The sequence below is a fragment of the Loxodonta africana genome, chromosome 1 (genome assembly GCF_030014295.1).
Source record: "Loxodonta africana isolate mLoxAfr1 chromosome 1, mLoxAfr1.hap2, whole genome shotgun sequence".
NCBI lineage: Eukaryota > Metazoa > Chordata > Mammalia > Proboscidea > Elephantidae > Loxodonta > Loxodonta africana.
This window is the reverse complement of record NC_087342.1, coordinates 88,792,051-88,815,005: the sequence shown is the minus strand read 5'-3', so window position 1 is coordinate 88,815,005 and position 22,955 is coordinate 88,792,051. Positions and strand designations below refer to the sequence as shown.

The 22,955-nt window shown below is 48.8% G+C and overlaps 2 protein-coding genes across 2 annotated transcripts; one reads left to right on the top strand and one right to left on the bottom strand.

Moving 5' to 3' along the window:
- The first annotated feature begins 12,430 nt into the window (after window positions 1-12,430).
- RNF39 (ring finger protein 39) lies at window positions 12,431-18,345 on the top strand. The gene is made up of 4 exons (XM_010601202.3): window positions 12,431-14,176; window positions 15,872-15,894; window positions 16,116-16,207; window positions 17,249-18,345. Exons 1-4 carry the CDS (start codon window positions 13,814-13,816, stop codon window positions 17,827-17,829), a joined length of 1,059 nt encoding a protein of 352 aa, XP_010599504.3. The 5' UTR covers window positions 12,431-13,813; the 3' UTR covers window positions 17,830-18,345.
- A 139-nt stretch (window positions 18,346-18,484) lies between these two features.
- PPP1R11 (protein phosphatase 1 regulatory inhibitor subunit 11) lies at window positions 18,485-21,462 on the bottom strand. The gene is made up of 3 exons (XM_003421810.4): window positions 21,353-21,462; window positions 20,145-20,253; window positions 18,485-19,692 (listed from the first exon to the last, which is right to left on the bottom strand). Exons 1-3 carry the CDS (start codon window positions 21,419-21,421, stop codon window positions 19,490-19,492), a joined length of 381 nt encoding a protein of 126 aa, XP_003421858.1. The 5' UTR covers window positions 21,422-21,462; the 3' UTR covers window positions 18,485-19,489.
- Between the last annotated feature and the right edge of the window lie 1,493 nt (window positions 21,463-22,955).

Sequence of the window (22,955 nt, the reverse complement as noted above, 5' to 3'; positions counted from 1 at the left end):
GCTTCAGAATGTCAGTGGCTACTCTTGTTTTTTTTTCCTTGGTGTTTATAAATAAATAAATAAGAGCGGCTACTCTTGTTTTTTTTCTTTGGTGTTTAGGTGAGGAATTGGGGAAAGGATGAATTAGTGGGGTTGGGACACATACAAAACCCATGCTAATGCAAGAAATTTTTCAAATAGAGCAAGTCTCAGCTTTGTTCCCCAGCCCAGCCACATGGTCCCACGTTACAGGCTGGCCCTTTCAGCCCTGGCAGAGACTCTGCAGTTTGTTTTCCTGGCCGGGCTATTTTTGTTGTCATCCTGCCTGGTATCACAGCCTCCCAGTGACTCCCATGGCTGCCCTTTTGAGCCCTGAGGAAAACCTATTAGATATGAATTCTTTGTTGATTCTGTGGCAGTGGCCTCTGACCAGACAGGTTCAACTCCCTGGACCCCAAGGGCCTTTGTTATCTCTGCTCCCTGCCTTTTGGGGTGATGACCTCACTCTTTCCACCAGTTTCTGGGATCCAGTGACTCAATGCAGAGTAAATCAACAGCCTGGCAGATGCCAGGCCCCTGAGTTCTTGGGGAACACTCTCTAAGGACATGGGGCCTTGACCTTTCCTCCTTCAGTGCAGTGCTTTTGTCTGGTTGTTAATTGACTCCTCTCTTCACTGAACCCTTAACGTTTCCTTCAAATCCGACAACCCTTAACGTTTCCTTCAAATCCGACAGCTCCGGACGGCTTCTTTGTTCCTGCTTCCTGCCCTCATTACTGTTCCTGCCAAGGGCAGCCTCTCTCCAGTTCTTAAAGGTTCCTCATCTCCCCCTTCCACCTACCAGTGCCTAGCTTTCTGTCTCACTTTTTCTTGGCCTTGCCCAAGCTTGCCCCTTTTCTTCCTTTAGGTTCAAATCTGGTTTTTACTGGATTTACTTGATTGCTGTAAGACCTCGAATAAGTTACTTAAGTCTTTGGGCTTCAGTTTTCATATCTGTAAACTGTGGATAATGATAATTACCTTTTAGTATTGTTATGTGGATTTTTTTTCTACACAAATGATGAATGTATACATTCATTTATAAAGAATTTAAAACAAGATCGAATGAAAGTCTCCCTTGGCCACTGTCTCCCTGAATCCTAGTTGAATGTGGTCTTTCAAGACCTTTTTCTGTGCATTTATACACATATTCGTGTGTGTGTGTGTGTGTGTGTTTAAGTAGCTATAAAGTGAGATGGTAGGGATGGTAAGGATATTTGTGGACCAAGTAAGATTGCTATTAAAAAAAAATGCAAAAAAAACAGGCTTTATCTTCAATAAAAGTGAATCAGTTCATAATGTGTAAAATTTAAAGAGCATCCAGTAAAAACATAATCCTGGTATTTATAGTTTATGGAAGTAAACACCGAAAAGCAAATCAGCTAAAATAAAAATGGGTGTGGGGGCTGCTAATTTTTCTAATAACTCATCTAATTATTTGACTTTTTATGTGCACATAGAACTTTGGTTAAAATGTTCAAGATCCTGAGAAATTGTCTAACTGTGTTGTGTGTTCTTTTATTTCCCCATCAGCTTTGTCAGGATTTGCTGCCCATTCATTCCCTCAGACCAGCTTCAATCACTTCCTCCACCTCTCCATTCCCTCAGCCATGACACCTAACTGCCCTTCCTCCCTCTTTCACCCTCACCCCCTCCAATCCATCCTCCACCTGTAGCCAGAACAATCTCTATGAATTGTGTAACCAGAGTGTTTCTTCCCCACTTAAAAACTCTCCAAAATTCGCCAAGGAGAACAGGATTGACGTCAAGCCCTCAGTAAGATGAGCTCCACATTCCCCTCAGCTCCAGGCTAAGTCACAGCCCACTGTCATCACCACACACTGTCACCTCAGCTGGAGAGCTGCCTGCATTCTCCAGGCACACCCCATTCTCCAGGCTTCCCTGCCTCTGTACTCCCTGTTCCCCCAAAGAAACCCTTCTCCTTTGTGCATTTCTTTAACATAAATCATAACTCACAGTACACAATGTTCAGTACTTACTTTGTTCTTTGAACCTTAGTTCTTAGAAATCTTCTCATATGTCAACCCAGATATGTCTTCCTCATAGTTTTTAACAGCTACATGGATTAAGTTAGATGATGTATGTGAAAGCACTTAGCATGCTATCTGGCACATAGAAATGCTCAATAAATGTTAGTTACAGTCATGGATTGAATTGTGTCCCCCCCCAGAAATGTGTGTATTAATTTGGCTGGGCCTTGATTCCCAGTATTGTGTGATTATCCTATGTGTTGTAAACCCTGCCTCTACGATGTTACTGAGGGAGGATGGGTGGCAGTTGTGTTAGTGGGGCAGGACTCAATCTATAAGACTGGATTTTGTCTTGAGGCAATCTCTTGAGATATAAAAGAAAGAAGCAAGCAGACAGACAGGGGGACCACGTGCCACCAAGAAAGAAGCACTAGGAGTTGAGCGCGCCCTCTAGACCCAGGGTTCCTGCAGAAAAGCTCCCAGTCCAGGGGAAGGTTGATGAGAAAGACCTTCCTCCAGAGCCTACAGAGAGAGAAAGCTTTCCCCTGGAGCTGACACACTGAATTTGGACTTTTCGCTTACTTTTTTACCGTGAGAAAATAAACTTCTCTTTGTTACAGCCATCCATATGTGGTATTTCTGTTATAGCAGCACAAGATGATTGAGACAGTTACTTTACTTCACTTAAGTTCCTATCTGTCTTATAGGGTCTACATGAATTACAATTGACTTGACAGCAGTGAGTTTTTTTTTTTTTTTTTTTTTTAAGTCCAATCATTCGGTCATAATGGAGAAATACCCTTGTAAAGGTGATCCCTCCTCAACCCTTGCCAGAGTTGTGCAATGGTTTTTAACAGATCATGAGTTCTTCACGTCTTTTCTTTAGCTTCTCCACCACTTCCCTTCATATCCCTCCTTTGTCTCCACTGAGTTTTCCTTGAACACGCTCAACTCCTTGAGCTCTTCCTCACACTGTGCCCTTTCACTACCGATTGCTTTTCCTGTAAGACACTCTCCCAGTCCCTCCTGCCCTCCACCTAGGGAAATGTTTCCCTCCTTCCAAGACCCAGGCCATGTCACTTCTCCTGTGAAAGACTCCCTAACTGCCCCTCCCTCAGAGGAGGGTGCCTTCATCCTCTGGGCCTCCTCCCTGACCTGTTTGTACAGCTCACATCACTCCCCAACTAGAAGCTCAGCCTGTTGAAGGCAGGCTGTCTTAAAATCATCAGTGCTTAGCATATTGCTCAGCATATAAAAAGCACCCCCTAGAAAATCTGGAAACAGATAATGGCAATAATTGAACAGCAAGATAAACATAACTAACGTCACTGAATTGTATACTTGAAGAATGTAGACATGGCAAAGAATTTGTTACATATATACTTACCACACACACAAAAAAAGTTTACGTGCCCATAAATGTTTGTTGGATGAAAATCTTCCACTTTCTAAAAGCCTAGTCTCTCTTTTCTATTTAATATGCTGCACACAGAACCAGGGTGGTATAACCGAGGGTGGACAGCATTTAGATCCTTCTAGCTGTGTGATTTTGGGAAGTCACTTCATTTCTCTTAGCTTCAGTTTCTTGATCTATAAAATGAGATAACGATGCCTACTTAAGAAGGATGAAACAAAACATATGCCCTGCCCTACAAATGTAAAAGCATTAGTTTAACCCTCATCCTAGCTCATTTCTAGGTTTACCCGATTCTGACAAAATCCCCTACCCAGGTCCAAGCCGCTTCTGTGAGGCCCTTCCTCCCAGCCTCCGTTTCCTGCTCATTTCCAGTGCTGCTGTTTCACCCTCTCTCTCCTTTATCAAACTCGGTGGGGCCTATTCTCCCATAACTCCTCCTCTGTATCCACTTCTCTGCTGCCTTCGCTTTTCCTAGACATAGATGCAACTTCCAGCTTCCTCTGAGCCATCCAAGAGCTTCCGTGGGTTCCTTTTCCTCCACTTCCCTGAAGCTCCTCACTGACCTTCCTGCCCTGGGGGCGGGGGAGCGGGATGTGGGAGTGGATGCTTCCACCAAGCTCTGGTTTCAAGGACGCTGGCAAAGGTGCTCTGAGATCCGGGATAAAAGGGCGCCAGATGCCACGCTCCGCATTGGGAGGGGCTTGGTCTTGGGAGCCATGAAGTCCAGGCAGGTCCCAGGGGCCAGTTTTCCTTGCAGAGACTCAGGGCAGGAGAGGGCAGGGCTGGAGGGGTGTGTTGGCAGGGCACATCTGAGGCTGGGGAGGAAGTCAGAGGGAGAGGCTCCTGAGCTAATTGGCCGGCTGGGTGCCACCAGCATGCCAGTGATGCTTTGGTGACAGGTCACCAGGAAAGAGGAAGGGAGGGAGAGTCTGTCATGTGGGCCAGGAGGAGGCCACACGTGGGGCTTGCTCTCAGCTGTCTCAGGGGTTTTCTAGGTCACTGCTGGCTGTCTCCTTCACCAGGTGGCCTGCTCTGCCTCATGCTTCCACTCTTCGCTCTGACTCAGGTTCTCTGACTCATTGTCTGTGTCCTTGATATTCTCTGTGTTTCTGTGCCCCTGGGAGTTAGGAGACTGGGTTCTAGCACTGTGTTAGAGTAAGAAGCACTTGTTGGAGGAAGAGTCCTGGCCTTGATACACTCCTGCAGCCTTTGACCTTGGGCCTTCAGCTAGCCACTTTTTCTGCAAGGGCCCCAGTTTCCTCCCTGTAACCGGGAGTTCCTCTTTTGGTGTAGGTAAAGGATCAGCAAGACTTAAAAAAAAAAAAAAAAATTCCTTTATACCGTGCAATTTTGTTTTTGACTAGCTTAGTCAGAACAGGCAAATTGATTTGTCTGTCTAGGCCTCAGTTTCCCCAATTTTAAAATGAAGGGTCTGAACTAGTTGATTTCCCATCTGCTGGAGGATGATGTCTGCTCCTCCTCCAGTGTCTCCTCAACTGCTGAGCCCAAGGCTAAATGGTTTACCAGGTCCACTGGGACCACATAATCACAGAACGGCTCTCCATTTCTAATTGCTTTCACTCCGTCTCATTTAATGAACCTCTGATTCTGTCCAGTAAATAGGATGACTAGAAAGCAAAAAGAATGGAGTGAGAATAAGAAAGAGAAAATGTTGGAGAAGGAAGGGAGGGAGGAGGGAAGGAGAGGACGAGCAGCAGGTGAGTGCAAGTTAGGAACTACTCTGCAGGGAGGAGAGGCAGGAATTGTGCAAGATTGTCCAACTGATACAAGATCCTGATCACTTTGTCCTTACTTCCTCGCTTATGAAGCCATCTCAACACCCAAAACTCCTTAAAGGCTTTCTTATTTGTGTAATAGCACTTTCATGGGCCCAGTTGTCTATTCCAGGAACTGGGAATTCATTCCTGACTTTCCTCTTCCTCACCCTCCAGTGACCGGCAGTCTTGTCAGTTCTCTATACAGAATATACTTCAAATTGGTATGCTCGTTTCCAGCTCCGCTGGCTCCCTTCTGACTCAGCCATCTTCATCTCTCATCTGGATTACTGCAACAGTTTTCTTTCTTCAGGAAGACCACTTTGCACAACTATGAGAACCTAACTAATGTGTAGTGGCCTTGGGTCTCCCCCATTCTACTCTTGGCTTATTCCACCACTCAAAACTTAAGACCCTGCATGACCTGGCCTCTGCCTAAGTCTCTATCCTCATTTTGCACTACTTTTACCCCAAGCTCACTGTGCTCCAGCTTTGCTTAAATAAGACCAACTTGTTTTGTTGGCCTCTGGGTCTTTGCAAGCTGTTCCTTCTGCCTATAATGGCTTTCCATCTTCTTTGTGCCTGGTGAACTCTTACTCATCTCTCAGGTCCTACCTTAAATATCACCTCCTCAATTAGGCTTTCTTCAAACCCCTCATCTAAATTAGGGCCCCCTGCTTTTCGCATATGTGCTGGGTATGTGTAGGGTTAACAGATTTAGCAAATAAAAATACAGGACACACAATTAAATTTGAATTGCAGAAAACCAATGAGTAATTTTTTTAGTATAAGTATGCCCAATACAATATTTGGAAAACTTATACTAAAAAATAATTTATTATCTGAAATTAAAATTTAACTGGGCATCCACTATTTCTTCTGGCAACCCTAGATATGTGGATTGATTTGGAGAGGTTGGAAATGCAAAATTTTTTTTTCCTAGAATTCCTTGCAGTTAGGGTTCTGGGTAGGAGCCCTGGTGGCGCAATAGATAAATGCTTGGCTGCCAAACAAAAGGTCAGTGGGTGGAGCCGCTGGTGGGAGAAAAGGCCTGGTGATGGTCCCATAAAGATCATAGCCTAGGAAATCCTACGGGGCAGTTCTACTCTGTCCTATAGGGTCACTATGAGTCGGAATCCACTTGACGGCAATGGGTAGAGCTCTGGATATGAATTATTTCTGCCAATTAGATGTATCTGTATAAAATTTGAAAGGCAGACGTGAAGTGTAGGCCATTTTCCTACAGCAGAGAGGTGGACAAGCTCCATGGGGGTAGGACAGCTGGGGCAGTGGCTGCTATACTAGTAGTAGCTGCAGCATTTCTGACCTATGGTCATTGACCTTGAAGCCAACAGTCCAATTAGAATGCTCTGGCTTCTAATCCTCCAGCCTTTTCAACAATTTTGTTATCATTTAGTTCCCTTTTTAAAATACCTGGAGTGGTTTCTGCTTCCTGCATTGAGGCCTGCCTGATACGGCTCTCGTCACCCTGAATTTCCTTCAAATCACAGTTTGTATACACTGTGTGTATCTCTCTTATTCAGTATCTCTCTTGCTCACAGACTCTAAGCTGCCTGCATGGAACTTGTCATTTGCTCCTTTTATTTCCTGTGGAGCTAGGCTCTGACTCTGGACACATTCTGAGTGCTCACGTAATGCCTTTTTAGTTGAAATAGGTGCCTGAGAGACAGGCACTCCTGCACTCCTGAGGGATGGGGACCAGAAAGATTCCCCCACTTACACACCAATTCTCTTAGACAAGTGAGGTCACCTCTCTGGGCCTCAATTTATTTATCTATAATGTTAGACTACATGATTGTTAATACCCCTTTCAGCTCTAATAATCCACAAACCCATGATTTTTTGAACTCTCCACAACAAAGATGGGACCCAGAATCAAAATTGCTACATTTGTGCACTTAATAGAGAGCCCAGATAGGTTAATAAATATTTGCTTGGAAGATTCATTTGCCTTGTTGGGGAAGTGGATGTGGAATGGGGTGCTCACCCAGAATGTAAATAATGTGAAAGGGGACCAGAATTAGGAAAGAAAATGGGGAGAAAATACGATGATGACAAAGTGAGCTTCTAAATACCTAAGTTGGACCATGTAAGTCCCTTATGTGTAGCCCTTCAGTGACATCCCATTGCTCTTAGAACAAAATCCAACTCCTTATCCTGGTTCCTAAGGCTCTGCACTGCCTGGTTCTTACTACCTCTCCAATCCCATATCAAACCGTGCTCCTCACACCTTTCACTTCATTAAGATTGCTCCCACTTCAGGGCCTTTGCACCTGCTGTTCCCACTGCCTGGAAAACTCTTCCCTGGCTCTTCTCATGGCTGGCTCTTCTCATCACTGGCTCGCTCTCCTTAGGCAGGTCTCAGCTCATATGTCACCTCCTCAGAGATGCCTTTCCTAACACCCTATTAAAAGCAGTGCACACCTCCTCCAGGTAATTCCTCTTCTATTACCTGCTTTATATTCCTCAAAGCACCTACCACAATCTATAATTACCTTAATTTATTTGTTTATTCTTGGTATCTCCCAATAGAATCTAAATTGCCAGAAGACAAGGGACCTTGTCTGGCTTGTTTGTCACTGTAACTCCTGGAACAGTGCTTGACACATAGGAGGTCCTTAATAAATAGTTGTTGAAAGATGGAATGAATGGATGAATGAATGCATAGCTCTTAAAGAGACGCTGGTAAGGGGTTGGGAGGATTTAGAGGATGGATAAAAGGATACCAATGGCATTGATGGGGGGAGATTGTTAGAAGAGGAAACAAATAAGCATCCAAAAGGAACTTGAAGGATGGGCAACATCTCAAAGAAACTGACTGGAAGGGAGAGGAAAGAAGGAGGCTTCTAGGAGGGACAAAGAAATAGTAAGGTCTTAGAAGAAAGGAAGTAATGTTTAAGGAAAGGAGCACAGAATTTGGAGTCAGCCAATCTGAATTGCAGTCCTGGCTCTGCCTCTAACCAGCTGTTTGGTTCCAGTCAAATCCTTTGCTCTGCCAAATTCCAATTTCCTCATTGTAAAATGGCCGGACTTTGGGCCCCATGGCTATTATGAGGGTTAAATGAGAGAACAGGCTATGAGAGTAGAGTTCCTAGAACACTGGTCATGTCTCTGAGCATCAGGATTGACTGGATGAATCTACTCCCTCTATTTCCACTTCAGATCCATCCCTCCTGATGCCGCCCTCCTCACCAGGGGATGCTTTACCTGGACAGAGTTTTGGGGCAACTGCCTAGGAAAGCTGCCCTGCTCTAATACAACTTCCAGTTATGTCAAAGCTCATTGTAAACTACTAAGTCTTTTTTAAAAATGAGCCATTATAGAAACAATCAAGGTTGAGGACAATCTTTGGGAGGGAGCATAGCAAGCGGGAGTTGAGAACAAATTGTGGTCTCCTTCATTTGTGCTTCTTACCTCCTGACTCTTCTTTTTCCACTTTGAATTTTCTCCCCCCAAGATGCTTCACATTCTTTCTTCAGGCTTTTTCACTTCTCTCCTGCTCAACCCAACCTTCCCTTCATTCACAGTCACCTCCTCCAGGAAGCCTTCTTGAAATCCTCTCACTCATCCTCCCACCTGCTGACATAATCCTCAGCCTGCTCTTCCCCTCTCAGTGTACCTTTATGATTCAGTAATAACAAATTTCTGTTGATGATGGATGCACTTTATCTGCCTTATCACACTCCCTGAGGATAGTCCTGTCACCAGTCTTCCAAACGCCTCTTCATACCTACTTCTCCCCTTTGAGTATTCCTAAAGACCTGTGGACTGTTTAAAAGGATGGGGATGTTACTCATATGGAAGAGAGACAGAAGAATAAAGAAATGGAGAGAAGGAAACAAGACAGAGGAAGAGGAGGCAAAGAAATGAGGGGATGGGCTAAGACCTGTCCCACCTCCAGCATTCCTTAGTGCCGTGCATGGGTATTAAGCTGTAACATTCCACAACACCACATGCAGCATCCTGAAAGAGTGGAAAAAGGGATGGGAAGGGTTATGGGAATCACCTATAATAAGGTAGGAGAAAATGTGGGTGCTAACAGAGAGGCGGGATCCAGTCTCCATCAACTGCAGCAAGCAAAGCTAAACTCACACAAAATCACCTCCACCCTTCCGGCTCCTAGCCTAAGGATCAAGCATAAAGGTGTTAGGGGTTTTGGTGAGGGAGGGAGAATGTCTTGAGAAGTGAGACATTTCCTAGCAGAGCTTCTCTTCAAGTGCCTTTTCCCTGTAACAGTGTCCTAGAATCGTAGGTGTGAACTCATGGTAACTAGGGTGGCAAGGCTGAGCTGGAGCATTGCGAGCAGAAATCATCATTATCTGGTTATAGAAGCCAAACGACAACTAGACCATGAGGATCTTGAACTAGACTGAGCACCATGTCTCATATCACTTGAGCATCTCCCAGCACTGTGCCTGACATCTGCCAGTGAGGAATGGCTGTTGAATTGAGGAGGATAAGGGTTTCTTTACCTGGCATTTAGAAAGGTCTGAGTAGAATCAAAGGACCCTTTGCTTTTGCCCAATCAGTGATGGGCAATTCAACCACTAGATACACATTTATTGAGACCTACTGTGTGCCAGGCACTACTCCAGGTGCAAAGAATTCAGCATCCAAAACAAAGTCTAGTTGCTATTCCTATACGGCTTACTTTCTACTGAATGGAAATAGGCCCAAAACAAATAAGAGATCATTTCAGATAGTGATAAATACCAAGAAAACAGTACGTCTGGGTAAAGAGATAATAAGTGCCTTCAAGGAAACTACTTGAGATGCAGTGATGAAAGAAGCCCTCTCTAATGAATAGAGTCAAGGTGTAAATGAGAAGATGGAGACAGCATGTGAAGCTCTGGGGGTAGAGGGACCCAAGCAGAAGGAACCGTGAGTGCAAAGGCCCTGCAATGTCCAGCCTTGGTATGTTCAAGGAACAGAAAATGAAAGCCATTGTGGATACAGCACAGAGAGTGAAATGGAGAACGCAGATCCACCTGTTCACTACATCATATAAGACAGTAGTTCCCCCTCAGCTAAACATTGGAATCACCTGGAGAGATGTTAAAACTACTGGAACTCCTGGTGTCCATCAACAGATGAACAGATAAACAAAAGTAGTACATACATACAATGGAATACTACTCAGCCATAAAGAGAAATGAAGTCCTGATGCATGTCACAACATGGAGGAACTTTAAAAACATCACGCTGAGCAAAATAGATCAGTAGCAAAAGAGCAAATATTGTAGATCTCACTTACACGAAATAAGCAAATACGTAGAAACCAAAGGTTATTACCAAGAGGAGAGGGATAGATTTCGCTTAGGGGGCATTGAGTTTATGTTAATGGTGGTGGAGTGATTTGGAAAAAGACAGTGAGGATGGCTGCACAACTTGAAGAATGTAATCAATGGCACTGAATTATACATGCAGCAATTGTGGAAGTAGTGTATGCTTTGTAATGTATATTTTTGTCACAATAAAATTTAAAAGAAAACAAAAACTGGGACTCATCCTGAGAGATTCTGTTTAATTGGCCTGAGGTGTAGCCTGGGCACTGAGAGTTTTAAAAGTTCCTCAGATGATTCTAATGTGCAACCACAAGGTTGCAAACCACTGATCAGGCCTTGAGGACCTTGACAAACCATTTGGATTTATGACAATACAAGGTTCCTGAAGACACTCAGAGGTATTTCCCTAGTACCCCAGATCCAGAAAAACCTCAGTGTCCAAAAGGCTTTGGAGTTGGGCATGGACCCAAGAAAATGAAGCAATCCAAAGGAAAAGAAACAGAGGGGGACCTACTAGAAGGCTATGAGAGGAACAACAAAAAAAAAGAACAGAAACCCAGAAAATGTGACAATTGGAAGGAACAGAAACAGACAGCTACAGACAGACCTGAGGGAAGTAGTGCTTGGGTGGTGGAATCCTCACCCTCCATGCAGACACTGGGTTAAATTCCCAGCCAATGCTCCTCAAGCACAGCTTCAACTCACCTGTCAGTGGAGGGTTGTGCGGTGCTATGATGCTGGACAGAAACTTCCAGATTAAGACACGTTAGAAAGAATGGACTGGGGATCTACTTCTGAAAATCAGCCAGTGAAAATCATGGTCACACATCCCATCCCATTTTGCATGCCCTGTCCCCCACCCAGTGAACTGGGGCCTACTGGACAGCAGCCAGCAACAACAGACAGACCCGGAGGGCCAGAGACAGGAGAGAGGGAAAGCATGTGCATTTGTTTTCTATTGCTGCCGTAATAAATCACCACAAATGTAGTGGCTTGAAACAACACAGATTTATTATCTTACAGTTCCGTAGTTCAGAACTCTGAAATGGGTTTAATGGGCTAAAATCAAGGTGTTGGCAGGGCTGGGTTCCTTCTGGACGCTCTAGTGGAGCAGTCCATTCCTTTGCCTTTTGCAGCTTCTAGAGGCCAAGACTTTCTTTGGCTCACTGCCGCTTTCCACCATCTTCAAAGCCAGCAACGTTAAGCTAAGTTCTTTTCCTGCTGCCATCTCTCTGGCTCTCCTGTTCTGATTCCATTTTCCTCTTTTAAGGACCCTTGTGGTTACATAATACAGGGTCGCTATGAGGTGGAATCAACAGCAACGGGTTTGGGTTTGGTTTTTTTGCATTTGTGTGGTTACATTGGGCCCACCTGGATAATCCAGGATCATCTCTCTACTCTAAGGTCAGCTGATTAGCAATCTTAATTCCATCTGAAACCTCAATTCCCCTTTGCCATATAAGGTAACATTTCACAGTTTCTGGGAATTAGGATGTGGCCATCTTTGGAGGGGCATTATCCTACCTACAGCAACATGGAAGTCTGCCTGTTACACAATGGATTTTGGTCTTCTCTATAGTCTTTTGCTCAGGTATCTGTGCGTTTTATGAGCATTGAGTTGTAGGTTTACTCCAAGATGTGTGTACATGTGTGTGTTTGTACAGGCTTGTTTATCAGGGTGCCATATTTGAGTGTCTCCCCGATAAATATGGGGGAGGGAGGGTGCCTGGAGGGGGTGCCTAATAAAGCACTGCTGCTCCCTAAAGATTCACTGTTGTTCCCTAAAGATTCACTGTTGTTGTACTGTTGTTCTTACTGACAATAAAACTAATGCCAGTGTCTCTTTGCATATTTTCTTTGAGCATGTCCATCTGCCCCTAAATAACACTGGGTGCCTATCCCAGTGATATTCAGCATGCGTGAGACTAGTTGAGTACATCTGTGATGTTTGCATTATATAAGTGTATCTGTCTGTAAGCTTGCGCACACTTGGACATTTGTACATTGGTGATGTATATGCATATTTGTACAACTATGAGCAGTGTAAGTGCTCACAGTTGTAGATATTTGGGTGTTTACTTATTCACAGTCCCCAAGGGTATCAGATGGACAGACAGTCTACCTTGAGAGAGGCGGAGTGTCAAGGAACAGGGAGGAGGAAGGAGGGAGGAGTAGGAAAGAGAAAGAGACAGAGAGATGGAAGTGGGAAAAGAGGGCACTAGGAAAGATCAGAAAAGAAAGCATGGGGAGTTCCAGAGATCTAGAGTGAAAAAGAAGGAAGGTCGGGTCACAGAAAGTGTGTTAAGTCTGAAGATTTAGATTACAGTTCCACTTCAGTTATTCTCTTGCTGTGTGGTCTTGGGCAATGACAGCTCTCAGGGCCTCATTGAATGAAGAGAGTAAAAATAGATAACCCCTTGAGTCCATTCCAAAGAAGTAGGGAAAGAGAAAAAATGAAAACAAAAGCATTCAGAGGAAAAAGCAAAGAGCGAGAAAGAGAGACATAGGAAGGAAGTAACATAGAGGCCCTAGGAGGTAACCAGAGGCACAGCTGTGAGGCCGACCCTGGCTCCTGGAGGCTGGAGTGTGGACGCCTTCTTTCCCCACACCTGCGGCCAAAGCTTCACAGTGTCCTTAAGCTCTAAATAGGTAAGGCAGGAAGATGGAGAGGAGAGAGGTGCTGGGAATGACAGCCACACAGAAACACCCAGAGGCCTGCCAAAGCCACACAAACCAGGATCGGTGCTTCCTGCCCCCTGATGTAGGTGTGCCAGCCACCTGGAATGACTCACACCCTGGCGATGTGGGCACACATGCCAAGAGCGAGCACGGGCACCCTGCCCAGTGTACACCACGGGCCGAGGCGTAAGTGAGATTCCGGCTCTTCACGGTGCCATAGGGGGCTATCCTCCCCACACATTGCTACCTTGCCCTCAGAGCGCCCCATAATGACCACCTCCTGGGCTGGAGACCTAGGTGTCCTTGCTTCCCCACTCTCCTCCCCTAAACCTTCCTCAAGAAGCGGGAGAACCAGATGAGGTGTTACGCAAGGGCCTGATGTTTACCTCCCGCGGGCTCCTCCTCCCTCCCTATAAAGCCTGAAGAGGCGGGGAGATTCACGAAGACTAAGGCTCGGAGAGGAGAGCGAGGTAGTCCCAGGAGAGGGGCAGCAAAAGCGCAGAAAGTTAATGCGGGAAACAGAGAGAGGGTCAACTAGTCAGCAAGCAGCAGGGCGAGGCCGCCATCTGCGCGCTCGACGGAGCCCGCGGTGGTCGCGGAACGGGTGGTGCCTAGACCCGGGCTCCCCATGGAGGCGCCTGCGCTGGGCTCGGGGCTGGTGGAGCGTCTGGAGCAGCTGGCGACTTGCCCGCTGTGCGGGGGCCCCTTCAAGGACCCGGTGCTCCTGGCGTGTGAACACAGCTTCTGCCGCGCTTGCCTGGCCCTCCGCTGGGGCCCCCCGCCAGCGACCGGCACAGCGGCGACCCCCACGGCCTGCCCGTGCTGTGGCCGGCCGTGCCCCCGCCGCAGCTTGAGGTCTAACGTGCGGCTGGCGGTGGAGGTGCGAATCAGCCGCGGGCTGTGCGAGAAGCTGGCAGAGCCCGGGGCCCGCGCAGTCCGACGCCGCGGGGGCCGCATCCCCACCATAGGCTGGCTGGATCCGCCGGGAGAGGTGAGGCGGAGCGCTTTGCGGGTCTGGAGCTGGCAGTAGTGGAGGGTGGCAAATCCACAGGTTCCCTGGGGAAATTGGCAATGACACCTCCCGAGCCAGGGCTCTTAGAGATGTTTAGGCAAGGGATGGAGCTGATGAGAGAAAAGCAAAGGATGGGAGAGCGGGGACTGACCATAGGTCCCCAAGGTGAGAGGTTCCAGGAAGGACAGTGGGAAGGAGTTGACACTTGGCCCAGAGGGGAGAGGGCTGGACGGATGCCAGGGTCTTGTGAGACAAACTGGAGAGAAGGGCTTGGGGAGTGAACGAAGGGGTTGAGGTTCCAGACAACTCGATGAGCCCCCAGGATACCCTGCGGAGAGCGCGGGAACCGAGGGAGTACGGTAAGGGCCGCCGCCCGGCCCCCTGAGAGAAGAGGGCTAGCAGTGGGGAGGGCGCTGGCAGGCGGCGAGCGACTGGGGCTAGAGCGAGCCGAGAGCGGAGCAGGGGAGGCGGAGGAGAAGCTGAAGTAGAGCGCAAAGGCAGGCGCTGTCAAGCGGAGTGGGGGGGGTAGAGAGGCGCAGCAGCAACTGCCCCGGGAGCATCGCGGCCCTGGTCCCTGGCCTCGACCCTGAGCCGGAGCTGCGTATTGTTTATTATTGTTGTCCTCGGTTCCTCCCAGGGCCCCAGGCAGGGGCGGTGGTGGGAGGAGGCAGGTCTAGGAGAGCAGCTGGGGGCCCCTCTGGCTCCTCTCCACGTCCCTGCCCTAGCACCCATGCAGCACCTCACCTGAAGGGCTCCAGCCACCAGTCAACCTCATTTCCTCGCCCAGCCCCCAGACATCCGGATTCCCACTTGGCTTCTCACCAGCAGCCTTCCTTCCTTTGAAGCCTTCACAGAGCTAATTAGTCTAGGTGTAATTGGCTTATTTAGGCAAATTGTCTTTCCTCTCTCCCCATTTCCACCAAACTGGCTTGTTCCTGTCACCTCAATTGGAAAGTGATGTGTGTGTGCTGGGGGGTATCTAGTATTAGAAGTGAGAGGGGAGCACTCCACCCTCTCCTGCTTCCATGATACCCTGCAGATCTGTTGGGCCTCTTGGGGTACATCCAAGCCCAGCTGCCTACTTGGTTAGGGTAGATAGATACAAAGCAAAGGGCCAGTAAACGCTACTGGGCTTTTATGGCAGCTTTGTTATAAGGTTTTTAAATATCAACTCTTTGGCCAGCTTGGTCCAAGGACTTTGTGTGTGTGTGTTTGGTGTGTGTAAGGGGGCGGGGAATAGCTGTGCGGGATAAACTCAGGAAGGTAGAAAAAGATAGGGGACAGATGATAGATAGACTCAGACAGGGAGACAGACAGGGAGATAGATAGGAGAAGGTAGAAAGAGAAGGGCTGAGGAACTCTGAGGGCAAGAAACAGCATGGATGAGGCTGGGGAAGGGGAACCAAGTACCTCCGGGGAATGGATCAGGGAGAAGAGGATAGAGAGGGTAGAGTTTGGAGGATGAAGAGAAAGCAGTGATGGAATGAGAGAGGGTCATGAAAGTGGAAGGGGAGAACAAGAGGAAAAAGGGGCACAGGGGATAACGAGGTGAGATCACTCTGAGAGGTGGGGAGGGGCATCACCAACTTATACCTGGGGAGAGGGGAAAAGGGACAGGGCTCCCACAGTATGAAGCCCAGAGCTCACATCCATGTTTTCTTCTGACCACCCCAGGACATGAGGAAGACATGGAGCAGGTGAGTTTCTTTTACTGTTCCTTCATTTTCACTATTTCTCACCACACCCATCACCTTCCCATTGCTCCCCCCCGCTGCCCGCACACACACCTCTGCCCTCACCCTCTCTGGGTATGGCCTAACCTCTTCCTGTTTTAGAGGTGTGAGTGGGATGGTGGTGGGGCATCACAGGGCAGAGGTGTGTCTACTGACTTCCTGACCCTGCTCTCTGATCTGTTCAGATTTGATGCTCCAATGCCCAAGTCACTGAACTCAGAGGATGACCTCCCTGAAGATTACCCAGTGGTCAAAAACATGCTTCACAGACTGACTGGTAAGGAAGCAAGAAGGGAGAGTAACTGATTGAGCTTGTTTTAGGTTTTCTCCCTTTATCTCCCAAAGATCAAGCCCTTTTTGATGTCTATCTGTAACTCTTCATCTTGCAGGCATTTTTTCATCCTCCTTTTACGTACACTCACAGTGCAGACCCCTAGAGGCCAGCTGCCTCCCAGGCATCTCTGTTCCACCACCTCTCATCACCCCTTGCCATAAGGGTCTCAGGACCCTTGCATCTCTCTGCCCCTGGACTCTGGGCCTTCTCTGCAGCTTCTGGGGTGCTCAGAGTTCCTTCTTCACTCACTCCCAAGGCTGTCCCCCACCACCCTTCTTTAAACTGCCTAGAGAAGATGCTTCACTTTCTTGGTCACCCACCAACCCATGCAACCCAGATTTTTTCTAACACCCCTAACCCAGAAATCTTTCCTCAAAGTACTCCATACATACACATCAATGGTTATTTTTTCTGGTCTCTGGCTATTATCACCTTCTCTGTGCTCCTCTGCCCCACCCTTCCTATACAAATAGGTCTGTCTATCCCCACCTATTCCTGTGGGTGGGTGGGCTGGTTTCTCTGGATACCTTAGACTCCTCCCCTTACCTCTCCCCTCTGTCTCTCGTGGTCCCAGTATCAGGTATGTCTTTCTCTTTAGATTCGCCTTCCCCATCCTGCTGACCTAGCTCCCATGCCACAATCCAGTTGTCACTGCCTAGCTATCTGTCCTCACCCCTCCCTAGAAGTCCCTGATCAGCCTCACTCTCCCTCCTCTTACCCCACAAACCAGGCATCCTCCCCTTGGATCTCTGAGCTGTACCCCTGTCCTGAGGCAGCAGGGCCAGTCCGTAGTCCAATTCTACAGAGGTCAGTGGTGCATCAGTGCCCATGGCCTCTTGCCCAGGCCTGATATCATATGCCTTTGCCTTCTTTGGTTCTGCAGCCACCTGCAGCTGTTGGGGGCCTCTAGCACCCTTACCCTTACCCTCTGGGAGTATTCTCTGCCCCTCTCACGCGGTCTTCTGTCTGCCCTCCCCTCTCCAGCCGACTTGACCCTGGATCCTGGCACAGCACACCGCCACCTGGTCATCTCCTCCGATTGCCGCAGTGTCCGACTGGCCCCACCAGGGACGCCCGCGCCCCCTGACAGCCCCGCGCGCTTCGACCAGCTCCCGGCAGTGCTGGGCGCACAGGGCTTCGGCGCTGGCCGCCACTGCTGGGAGGTGGAGACCGCGGACACCGTCTCCCGCGAGGATTCTTCTGGGGAGGATGAGGACGATGGGGAGAGCCGCTACGCCGTGGGCGCGGCCGGGGAGTCAGTGCGACGCAAGGGCCGCGTAGGGCTGTGCCCCGCGGGGGCTGTGTGGGCTGTGGAGGGCCGTGGAGGCCGCCTGTGGGCTCTCACGGCCCCGGAGCCCACCCTGCTGGGGGGCGCTGGGCCCCCGCCTCGCCGCATTCGCGTGGACTTGGACTGGGAGCGGGGCCGAGTCGCCTTCTACGACGGCCGCTCACTGGACCTGCTCTTCGCCTTCCAGGCGCCTGGCCCCCTGGGGGAGCGCATCTTCCCCCTGCTCTGCACCCGCGACCCCCGCGCCCCGCTCCGCATCGTGCCGGCAGAAGGCTGAGTGTGGTTCTCGACTGGTCTCCAGATTTCCACATCCTCACCAAAGCTGGAATCCATTCCTGCCTCTCCCTCTTGGGACTTTCTCCTCCTCCACGCCCGCCCGTCTTCCCCAACTGACCTTTCCACGTCTTACAGGATTCCCAGGCTGAATTAGAGAGCAGGCTCTGCTCCATCAGTATGGATGAAGGACCCATGTTTACGACACAGATGCCCTGGTAGTCAGACATTCAGCTCTCACTCCAGCCTCTTCTACCTCCACAGAAGGGCCCAGAGGCTTTTCCATTCCCTGCCTTGTGCACTTGGAAGCCTCTCCTACACAAGAGCTGCCTACTAAAAAACAGATGGCCTGACTCTGGCCAAGACCTCGGGGCCCTCTGGGAAGCTTAATAGCCTTTTTTTTTTTTTTGGTGGACCAGTTCTCCATCCATGACTGCTTCCTATGCTCACAGCCTTTCTCCATTAAGAGCTTTCTTAAGATTACCACCTGTACGTACTCACAATGGAACCAATGGTGCTACCTCTCCTCTCTACCTGGGAATGGCCCAGACTCCCAGAAACAACCCTGTACATAGGTTCGCATCTTTCCCCATGTGTATAAATGGGCCCGTATTTAACACGTTTTGTGACCTTGGGTTATTTATTTTGTGCATCTGTGGCAATAAATGAGATCTCTGGTGGTATGGATTTGATTGATCTCTGCAACCGTGCATGTCAAGAGGCATGAGAAGTGATACTCAGATCCCAGTAAGGGGTGGAGAGGACCAAGAGAATTGGACATCTGGGCTGGCAGAGGCATTAAAGCCTAACAAGGAAGGGGTAAGAGTGTGAGGCACACACCCCCATCTCTCAGCTCCCGCCTTTCCCTCCCTCCTCTAGGGACCTAGGCCCCTGGGACTATGTTGGATCTGTCTCAGAAGCTGGAAGACCGATGCTGAGGAGACGATTCTAACTGGCCAGTTGCAGAGCCAGTTCTTTCATGAATCCTAGATCTCTGAGAAAGAACACGACTATTTCTTGCTCCATTTTCCATTACAGATGAGAATGACAAAGACCTCTCTCTCCTAACTCCTCTAGACAGAATGAGGGAGTGGTCAGAAGGGGAGGAGAGGTAGGGCTGGGAGCCCTGAGGTCTTCCATGAAACCTCACATCCCACAGGTGAGGACTAAGAGTTAGGACTGTGTAAATACATTAGTGGAAGAGCTCTAAGCCAGGATTAATGGGCATAGCTGGGGCAAGATTGCCTGGAATCTGACTGGGACCCTGGCAGTGAAAGCTGGGGCTGTTGGAAGCCCAGTTTAAGTGTTTGGGACTCAAGTAGAGTGCAGGGGACTGAGATAACTGGATCCCAGGACAGGCTGTTTGGCAGTGAGAACAAAGGGAGGGGACTAGAACCAAGATGCCTAGATCCCTGGGGAGGGGAGGATGGGTCTTGGGAAGAGAAATCAGGGCTGGGGGAACCCAGAAGCCCGGGTTCTGGTATAGCAGCAAGTCAGAATTCCAGGATCTCTGTCCACCCTCCTCTTCTTCTTCCCTCTATCAGGCAGAGGAGAGGGAAGGAGGGGGACTAGAGAAGGGATCAAACCATGAGTTTAGTCCCCAAGTAGCCACATGGATACATTCAGGGCCAAGCAGACAATGGAATGGTGGGGGAGAGAGGAATTTAGTGCTGCATTGGCCCTGGAGGGGGCTGAGAGGGGTCAGGAGGCTGGGGAGGGGTGGTGGGGGTTGGTTCCTGGGATGTATGACGCCGTCCTTTGCGGTGGCCCCGGACACAGTGTGTATGACCACAGCCCTCCTCTTCCTCCTCATCACTCTCCGTGGAGCTCTCGCCAAAGGCCCGAGGTTTCTCATAAATACAGCAGCCTAGATTTGGAAGTGGGGGGAGGAACCCAGTTAAAAAGAAGAAAGTGTAAGATGTAGAGTCAGCTCCATTCTCACTGGATCTCAGTGAAAATTCCTACATCTACCACTGCCTCCTCCTACCTTCCAGGATCCAGCTTCCCCAGGCTCACCCTCTGGGACTCACAGACCCAACCCTTATGTCCTGGGCTCTCCTTTTATAGAGCCAGGAATCCAAAACCCCATTTCTCTAACCTCTGCTACATCTTGCCTTCAGACCTAGGCACACCCCAGTTCTAGCCCTCTCCCCACCTCTTTCCCTCTATTATTAACCTCCTCTCTCTAATGTCAGAGAACCAGCAAGACAGTGACAGGATCATAAGCATCTGGGGTCCTTGGGGTGGCCAGTGGATATAAGAGAGATCTGCAGAGGGGAGCCAGGACCTAAGGGCTACTGTGGGCCAATGATTACTCACATTTTGATGAGCGGCGCCCCATGTGCTCGTTGTCCACAGTGTCACTCGTCCATTCCACCTTTTTCTCTGGCTTCCGTTTCCGAAGTTTGATCGTTAGGCTCCGGTTCTCCTGGAGGGTTAAGACAGATGGGCATACCTATCTACTCCCCTCCAACAGACCATTCCCACTCCCTCCCAGGGGCCTTTTCTCGTCCCTTTCCCAGCTCAATCAGTACCACAAACGCAGTACAAGAGGAGCTGAGGGCTGGGAAAAGATAAAATAGAACAGGTCTTTGGCCTCAGGGAGTCCCCTGAGGAAGACTGAAGAATTATTTCCTGTTCTTGATATCCAATAGTGCACGGAGAAGACACAATTCCTAACCTAGGGAAGGTCTCAGCATATCTTCAAAGGAAAATATAATCCTCGCTCTATCTCCGTCTTCCTCCCAAATCATACTTGGTGGTATTAATACATGAAAATTATTTTCTCAGTCCCCAATGCCTAATCTTTGATCTTTTCTTTATTCAGACCCCCAATTCCTTTTTTTCCGTTACAGAAAGACCTCCATTCTCACCCCTCCCATCCTCCAGTTCAGACCTTCCTACTTACTATCCATCTATTCCCTAGCATCCTGGCATATCCAGTAACGACTATTCTAAACTTCCTTAATCCAGGGATTAAACCAATGCAGCCCTCTTCCTTTGAAAGCAACTTAATCTCTATTTTTGCAAAAATGCAACTTATTTCTCCATCTCACATCTCCCCTCTCTGATTTCTCAAAACACTTGTCGCCATCTCCCATCTTCCCTCATTCCTTCCACTCCTCTTTACATTCAATTAAAAAAATATTTATTAAGTATGCTTCCGGTTGAATTCCTCTACTAACTGGCCTCCAGCCATGCTTCCTTACACGGCCCTTCATTCCCCACCCCCCAGCGCCCTCCTTGGTCCTTACCCCCAATTTCTCATTCTTTCATTACTTAGTTATACCACCATCACCCCAAGCAGCATCACCTATATCCTAACTCTAAGCCACTGCATGTCCTTTGACTAGCCGCTTGCTCCATCCAATTATCCCCAGTATCTTGTGATTCTCGAAACCCCAGATATTCAACCCCACTCCTCGCATATCCCCAAGCTTAGTTCCTGGAGCAACTCTCTAATAACCTGTCCCTCCCTCCCAATATCTCCCAGACCCCTAAACAGCACCGCCCCCCGCCTTTCTCACGGGCTCAGTTGTCACGGTAACCGTTGTCTCAGTGACGGTCTCACTCATCCCGGACCCTGCCTCGGCCATGGCTAAGGCTGAGGAGAGGGTGGAGGGGAGGAAGGGGTACAAGACACCCTTCCCTTTTTCAGTATTTCTGAGATCTGAGAGAATCGGTATCGGATTCAGTGTAGTAGCCAGGACCCTCCGCCTTCTTTTTTCCCCCTCCTCCTGGGCGTCCGCTTCCCCACCCCTGGGATAACCTGTCCAACCCCACTTCCGGCTCTCCGCTTCCGGGTGTGAGGACTGCTGTAGTTCCCCTTCTCCCTGCCCCCTCCCCTCACCAAAAGCGTCAGAGCGCAGGCGTCCCCAGGTTAGTTCCGCCCTCCTGCGCAGGCGCCGCACGAAGAACTAGCTATTTGGCGGAAGGAGCGTCACTGCAGGGGAGCGTCACTGCAGTGGGTTGAAACCGACCCGGTAGCTCGTGAAAGCGCAGCAGAGATAAAGGAGGAGGGGCGGTCTAGTAGAGGTGGGATGGGCCCGGCGCTGCAGACATCTTGCCCCGCGGGCTATGGCTAGCCCTGGCGCGAGCTTAAGGTTTGTGATGTTCTGTAACTGAGCCCCAGACCCTTAACCCTTGCGGTGAGGGTTGGGTGGAGAAAACTAAGGGGCAATAGTAAAGACCCTAGAATGGCCTATTCCCGTTTCCTGGTCGTTACTCCTGGGAATTAAGGAAAGGGAGCCTTGGTGCAGTTGAAAATACACTCGAGGAATCAAACGATCTCGGTTCTAGCCCTCGCCCTGTACCTGTAAATGTGCAGGCAAGGCACTTCATGCATCTTCAACTTGGGTTATTCCAATTACTGTGCTAGGCCCTGGGAAACCCCGGTGGCCTAGTGGTTAAGAGTTCGGCTGCTAACCAAAAGGTCAGTTCAAATCCATCAAGGGCTCCTTGGAAACTTTGTGGGTGGTTCTCCTGTGTCCTACAGGGTCACCATGAGTCGGAGTTGACTCGATGGCAATGGGTTCAGGTACTAGGCCCTGAAGATGGAAGCGCATGAACCACTCACTGCCATACTAGTGGGAAAAACAGGCACGCAGATAATTACTATAAATCATTAGGATATTAAAACTGAAGTAAATTTGTGAAACAATTGCCAGCGTACTCTCGCTTGAGTTGGTTACTGGGGTGGAGATGAGTAAGACTAAGCGGAGAAACGGCCAGAAATTACAACATAGGGCAATTTGTGCTGCAATAGAAATATATACAAGTTCTTGGGGAGCAAAAAAAAAAATTGGTAAAAAAGGGAACCGGGAGATGGGCAAAGGCTTTTTAGATTGAACAGCTGACAAAGTCAGAGGTGTGTGCACTGAAGGAAATGCAAACAGTTTTGTATTGCTGGGATGTAAGAAGAGTGCCAGATGAGACTTGATGGGTAGGCACTGGTTATATGGGAGGCTCTGTATGCTTTGCTATGAAATTTGGACTTTATCCAGTTAGTGTATGAGCCAGGTAATGGCTTAAAGTAGGGTGGAAACATGCACAGATTTGTTTCAGATTTTGGGAGTGGGGCAGGAAAGTCAACTACAAGAACATTGCAAGTGTATGGTTAGGAAGACTGCC

What these genes read in the sequence shown, in the direction of transcription:
- PPP1R11 (XM_003421810.4), bottom strand. Translation starts at nt 21,421, where the DNA reads ATGGCCGAGGCAGGGTCCGGGATGAGTGAGACCGTCACTGAGACAACG. An exon ending in TTACCGTGACAACTGAGCCC is followed by an intron (nt 20,254 to 21,352) that starts GTGAGAAAGGCG and finishes TTAACCCTCCAG; the next exon opens with GAGAACCGGAGCCTAACGAT. An exon ending in GGGGCGCCGCTCATCAAAAT is followed by an intron (nt 19,693 to 20,144) that starts GTGAGTAATCAT and finishes TTCCAAATCTAG; the next exon opens with GCTGCTGTATTTATGAGAAA.
- RNF39 (XM_010601202.3), top strand. Translation starts at nt 13,814, where the DNA reads ATGGAGGCGCCTGCGCTGGGCTCGGGGCTGGTGGAGCGTCTGGAGCAG. An exon ending in GGCTGGATCCGCCGGGAGAG is followed by an intron (nt 14,177 to 15,871) that starts GTGAGGCGGAGC and finishes TGACCACCCCAG; the next exon opens with GACATGAGGAAGACATGGAG. An exon ending in ATGAGGAAGACATGGAGCAG is followed by an intron (nt 15,895 to 16,115) that starts GTGAGTTTCTTT and finishes TGATCTGTTCAG; the next exon opens with ATTTGATGCTCCAATGCCCA.